The following is a 6,951-nucleotide window of genomic DNA, read 5'->3' on the forward strand; positions in this document are numbered from 1 at the left end:
TTCCGCCGCGCACGATTTTACGTGGGTTTTGATTCAGTGGATACGCGGGGTAACAAATACAATATTTATGGGTAATAGTCTTAGTTGTTGTCATTAAGGTTGGTGGTATGCTTATTAGGTTAGCCTTGCTCGCTCATTGTAAACCGACGAGAGTACCTTGTATGGCAAAAGCTAAGGAATTGGCACCATAAGATATTTAGACAACGAAGTAATTTCTTTAAATAGCATAATACGAGAGTCCTTAAAATTGTCAAAATACAGTACTGCAGAGCTAACAATTCTGTGATACACTTGCAAAAGCTGAAAAATCTTCCTGGACAACATGAAGGTACTTTACATTCCATGACATAGCTCTCCACAAATTACAAATTAATCATCAGCGATAATTCAACATAAATCCATAAATTACATGTGCCTTATTACTGTAGCAGCAGTGTATGACAAAAATCTTTGGGTTTTTAATTAGGGTTAGGTATGCTTACCAGCCACTCCCTCAGGTAATCATATTCACCTCTGTATGAAGAGAGAATTTGGAGAATGTGCACATCTTCAGATTGTCTTGATCTTTAAATCCTGATGCAAAAGAAGATGAATTCACTTATAGTTTTGTCTCTCAGGTGTCTTACGTCATTAGAGATGAGGTGGAGAAGTACAATCGAAATGGGGTAAATGCACTGCAACTCGACCCAGCACTCAATCGTCTCTTCACCGCTGGCAGGGACTCTATCATTCGGATATGGAGTGTCTACCAGCACAAGGTAAGCCTGATTCTCTGAAACTATATTAAAACATAAAACCTCACACTGTGTTTATACAGTTGCTACCACAGCAAAATATGTAAAAAAAAAAAAAAAAAAAAAACTCCTCTCTGCCACCACTGCAGCAAGACCCGTACATTGCCTCCATGGAGCATCACACAGACTGGGTCAATGACATAGTCCTCTGTTGCAATGGGAAAACTTGTAAGTTTTTTTTTTTTTGTATTTATTAAGTTACCGCGTAGGTTTAAGTTTTTACATTTTTCACAACGTGATTCACTTACCGACCCTTTTGTTCCCTTCACATTTCAGTGATATCTGCCTCGTCGGATACAACGGTCAAAGTATGGAACGCACATAAAGGCTTCTGCATGTCAACGTTACGAACACACAAAGACTACGTAAAAGCCTTAGCTTATGCAAAAGACAAGGAGCTTGTTGCATCGGCGGGCCTTGACAGGCAAATCTTTCTTTGGGATGTGAACACACTAACAGCACTCACTGCATCCAATAACACTGTTACCAGTAAGGAGATTGTTTGTGCTTACATCTTATCGTTGAACAAATTTCGAAACGTGGGGACTAATTGTAATGTGTTTGTCGCTCCAAAAGCCTCCTCTCTGAGTGGGAACAAGGACTCCATCTACAGTCTGGCCATGAACCAGATGGGTACAGTCATTGTATCAGGATCCACAGAAAAGGTCTGGTTTTCTATCGTTGACATCATCAAGTTCAGTAAACCAGATATTGGAACGCAATGTGAAGTCATTTTTAAGCATTCAAATCTGACTTTGGTTTTCGTAAGTTTAAGGGGTTGCATGATTTTAAAACTGTCATACGGAAGGGTTTTCTCTGTGAAATGTAATCCAATACTAAATGTTAATGTTAAAGATATACATTTTGCTCATACTACCACATTGTGTTTTCTATGCATTTAATTCATCACTGGACTCTGTTTTTACCCCCTTTAGGTTTTGAGAGTGTGGGACCCCCGAACATGTGCAAAGTTGATGAAGCTAAAAGGTCACACAGACAACGTCAAGTCCTTGCTGTTGAATCGAGACGGCACTCAGGTGGTGTACGATGTGTGTCGATGGCGTTTGCGTCGCAGCAGCTCGCAAAAAAAATGCTTATGAATTTATTTGCCCCTTTTCCCCCTTCCTTCAGTGTCTGTCAGGCAGTTCCGATGGAACAATACGTCTGTGGTCACTCGGCCAGCAAAGGTGTATCGCCACCTACAGGGTGCACGATGAAGGGGTGTGGGCCCTACAGGTCAACGAGGCATTTACACACGTCTATTCCGGAGGCAGGGACAAAAAGATCTACTGCACCGACTTGCGCAACCCTGACATCCGTGTTCTCATCTGCGAGGAAAAGGCGCCTGTGCTAAAGGTCCGAGCTCGGTGCATGTTCAAAAGATCCGGGGAAAATGTATGCATGTCTCTTAGTAGGAGTCTGGGGGGGCCGGGTGTTAAGTATAACAGAGGCTTCTTCAGTTCTGAGGCTTCTGCAAGTTCCGAACTGACGCCTCTTGGATGAGAGGTCGGAAACGTCTTCTTGAGGAAAATCTTCAACCTTGACCATGACCTGGATGACAGAGAATCTTCATAGATATGTTCAGTGCTACTTTTTTCCAGGACAGTAAATTCACCACTTGCTTTGCCTGTACTAAATCAGGTCCAGCCACAAATTTGACTCATTCTAATGAATGATAGATATTTGCATGATATTTGTGTGATTCAATTCTGTTTCTCTTAAAAAATTTTTTTTTTTTTTGTACTCAGATGGAACTGGACAGATCTGCTGACCCACCAACAGCAATCTGGGTCTCCACAACCAAGTCATCTGTCAATAAATGGGTAAGCTTGCGTGACTAACTAAAGATCACCGGATTGCTGACTGAGCGTACGTTCACTGAAATTTAGTGTAGTCGCTCAGTCTTCCTTGCATGATTTCGTCCTGTGGTGTATGTAGCGATTCCATTCAAAATGATGATGATTATTATTATTATTATTTTGTTTAGCTTTCAGAAGGTTTTAAAGGACATTTCTGTTAGCAATGGGCCACTTAGGAGAGAAAGACAGCTCTCGGTCAACACTGTCTTTTTGGTGCAGATTGGAAGCTATATGCCCCGGGGAGGTATCGAATTAGTGATGTTCGATACCACCAATTTCCTTTCCGATCCGATACCGAGTAAAATTCGTAGTCTGGTATCGCCGATACCGATATCGATATTTTATCATTTGTCTTTTAAATTTAAAAAAAAAGTGTATTTCAAATCATAGCTTCTTTAAGAATCCAAGGCAGAGTTTTTTATTTATTTATTTATTTTAAACTCTGGCGTGTACTGAGGTTGCTGCCTAGTGACTGAGTGAGAGCACGGAGTAGAGCACCCTGTGCTTACGCATGACGCACACACCCAGGCGGAAGAAGAAGTAGTCCCACCAACCGAGCGTCACTTAGACAACATCTCAACAATTTGGATACTTTTCACCGTGTTTCTGTTTAGGATACACCTCATCTCAGAATGCGCAAGTTATCAAAAGTGTCGATATTTTGATTTCAGAATCGATTTCAGAGCATAAAGATCCAGAATCGGAAGTATCGATATTTGATTGATTAAATGGGGGAAAATGTTGGGCTAGGGCAAACGTTTGGAACTGCTGCTCTCCATTACACACAGGGATGCTCCCGTAAAAATTGTAGGAAGCTTCCGCTATCCCACAACCCGGACCCAAATGAGCAAAAGAAGACGTTTTTTTTTTTTTTTTTCTATAAGTAAAGACAGGGCCACTTAGGAGAGAAAGACAGCTCTTGGTCAACACTGTCTTTTTTTTTTTTCCGTTTGTTTTGTGTGTGTAGTCACTTAAGGGAATGCACAACTTTAGGTCATCAGGGGAATATGACAACGACTGCAGTACCCCTCTGACACCACTATGTACTCAGCCAGAGCAGGTTGTAATCGGTAAACGAATGTTTTTTTTTGTTTTTTTTTATTTTTTATTCTGCAATTTGAAACTTACAGTGTTTTCCCCCCATATTATCTTTGACTTTGAAACGTTTTTTTTTTTTGCATCAACAGGAGGGGCCAGTATTATCCAGTGCCATATTCTGAATGACAAAAGACACATTCTCACCAAAGACACCAACAATAATGTGGCATACTGGGATGTTCTTAAGGTAAGAGGATTTTTTTTTTCTCTCCAAAGTCGGCTTAAATGACAACACGTCCTACCAATTTAAGAACATTTATTATCGTTTGATTCATTTGTATTGATCTAATTGTCTGGTTTCTTTCTTTCTTTCCTCGATATAAATGACATCATAACGTGCTTAAAGTGACAACTTATGCATTTTATTTGACCTACAAATAGACGTCTTTCTGGATTATGAGTAACTATACATTTGTTTTATACAAAGCCAACTATTTTTCCCTGTCGAAACACTAACCCACAACCGACAACAATGACGATTGCGAATTCTGCGAAACGTTTGATTTTTTACTTTTTGTACTACCAGGCTTGCAAGGGTGAAGATCTGGGAAAAGTGGAGTTTGAAGAAGAGATTAAAAAGCGCTTCAAGATGGTCTACGTGCCAAACTGGTTCTCGGTGGATCTAAAAACTGGGGTAAATGACAAATCTTGCAATCGGGATATTTGAAAGGTTTACCTTTGTCGTCATCTTAACAAAGATTTGATTGCAGATTTAAAACGTGCTTTTTGTTTGTTTGCTAAACAGATGCTCACCATCACGCTGGACGAGAGTGATTCGCTGCCTGGGTGTCTGCAAAGGCCGCCGGGTTTTCAAGCGCCGATGGGTCCGACCCAAAGTGTAAGAATGCCGGGGTTCGACATTTTTCACATCAAATGCGGACATCAAGGTTGAATCGTATACAGATTTGCTGTCGCTCCTTTTACTTTTTGCAGTGAATCTAGGTGGATTGCTTCTTCAGGCGCTGCTTGAGTTTTGGCCCAGAACGCGCATCAACCCCATGGATGAGGAAGAGAACGAGGTCAACCACGGTAAGGGTACGGTTCATTCTTAGGCCAGTGGTCCTTAACTTTTGTCGGAGGTACCGAACCCCACCAGTTTCATGCGCATTCACCGAACCCTTCGGTGATTCGATCGGACCCAGGTTAAGAGTCGCTGTCACGGGCTCTTTGTGATGCTCTATATGTAGTTTCCTATAAATAGGATCATGTCTTATTTGTTGTTTTGCCCGCAGTAAACGGAGAGCAGGAGAGCAGGGTGCAAAAAGGAAACGGATATTTCCAGGTGCCGCCCCACACACCTGTCATTTTTGGAGAGGCAGGAGGCCGGACTCTTTTTAGGTAATTTTGCACTAAACCAAAGTTTTCTGTATGACTATATATAGACAGTGAAATAGTCTTTGTAATATAATCTGCTAAACATGTAACAGATTCTACTCCAAAGACTATTTCACTGTATACCGATGTAAAAAAAAAAAAAAATGGGACTCATGATTTTCCTGGCTGTTTCATTCCAGGTTGCTATGTAGGGATTCAGGTGGAGAAACTGAGTCGATGCTCCTGAATGAGACAGTCCCACAGTGGGTTATTGATATAACGGTAGACGTGAGTATATTTTTTTTTCAATCCAGATTTATATTGAAATAACCAAAAAAAAACTATTTGTTTTTTAAATGACGAAAAATATCAACGGTGTCACCAGGGGATGATTGACTCTCATGAAGTAAGAGAGGATTTAAAAAGTGTTGCATGTAGGGGGGTGTTCGATAATATTGGCCCGATATTAGCATATTTTCCCTTTAACTGAAAGAATCGTTATCGTTATCGTACAGATAAATAAATACACATTACCCGGTGCTCAATAGTATTTTGATTGTGTCTCGTAGGGTGCAGAAAATAATTGAGAAACACTGTTTTAACCCATCACCTTAGTGAGCAGGCGACACTTAACTTCCACCACTGCCCCGTTATATTGGAATCGAAATTAAGTGTTTGGAAAGTATCGGCGTATCCGTTATCAGCAAAAAGTTTATATCGGACATCCTCAGTTGCACGTGTGTGTGTGTAGTATATATATAATGTATATATGTATATATATGTATGTATATATGTATGTATATATATGTATGTATGTATATATGTATGTATATATATGTATGTATGTATATATGTATATGTATGTATATGTATCTATATATGTATGTATGTATGTATATATGTATGTATATATATGTATGTATGTATATATGTATATGTATGTATATGTATCTATATATGTATGTATGTATGTATATATGTATGTATATATATGTATGTATGTATATATGTATGTATATATATGTATGTATGTATATATGTATATGTATGTATATGTATCTATATATGTATGTATGTATGTATATATGTATGTATATATATGTATGTATGTATATATGTATGTATATATGTGTGTATATGTATATATATATACGTGTATATATGTATATATATATATACATATACATATATATGTGTGTGTAAAGTACATAACATTTTTTAGGTTTTTACATTTTGTGACTCACGTTTGTTTTCATACTGAACCATGATGTCTGTACCCCAATCTGCGGCTTACTATTCTAATTTATTTATTCATTAATATCTGGGTGTTGGAAGTGCAGTTTTAATGTTAAAACGTGTTTTTAACAACTCCTTCCCTTCTATCGCAGAGGAATATGCCGAAGTTCAACAAAATTCCATTCTACCTTCAGCCTCATTCCTCTTCTGGTGCAAAAACTCTAAAGAAGTAAGTTTCGACTTGCTTTTCATGTAACTCGTGAAAAGTCGTACATTGATTTAATCATTGATTGAACCTGCCGTCCATTCTGCAGGGACCGACTCTCTGCCAGTGATATGCTACAAGTGAGGAAAGTGATGGAGCACGTGTATGAGAAAATCATCAACCTTGACAATGAGTCACAGACCACCAGCTCCTCCTCAGCCAATGAGAAGCCTGGGGAGCAGGAGAAGGAGGAGGACATGGCGGTGCTTGCCGAGGAGAAGATCGAGCTAATGTGTCAAGATCAGGTGGGTACACGAGCACGGCCGTGTAAAACCTGGTGCAACTTTAATATCTAAATGATTTTAATATATATGTATATATATGTATATTTTTTAAAGGTTCTGGATCCTAACATGGACCTGCGAACAGTAAAACACTTTATCTG

General features: G+C 39.2%; 1 protein-coding gene across 1 annotated transcript; it reads left to right on the forward strand.

Annotated features, from left to right (window-relative positions):
- Positions 1-61: 61 nt before the first annotated feature.
- LOC103396255 (WD repeat-containing protein 48) lies at positions 62-6,949 on the forward strand (the record flags this gene model as incomplete). The annotated part of the gene is given in 19 exon segments (XM_008334275.3): positions 62-328; positions 618-758; positions 884-962; positions 1,071-1,283; positions 1,371-1,459; positions 1,730-1,831; positions 1,926-2,150; positions 2,543-2,617; positions 3,621-3,723; positions 3,841-3,938; positions 4,278-4,385; positions 4,497-4,521; positions 4,524-4,589; positions 4,685-4,780; positions 4,984-5,089; positions 5,266-5,353; positions 6,454-6,530; positions 6,616-6,811; positions 6,905-6,949. Coding segments are annotated over 19 exon segments (1,938 nt in total), but the record flags the coding sequence as incomplete, so codon positions are not given.
- Positions 6,950-6,951: the final 2 nt, after the last annotated feature.

This window comes from Cynoglossus semilaevis, chromosome 20 (assembly GCF_000523025.1).
Source record: "Cynoglossus semilaevis isolate Cse_v1.0 chromosome 20, Cse_v1.0, whole genome shotgun sequence".
In the NCBI taxonomy this organism is placed as follows: Eukaryota; Metazoa; Chordata; class Actinopteri; order Pleuronectiformes; family Cynoglossidae; genus Cynoglossus; species Cynoglossus semilaevis.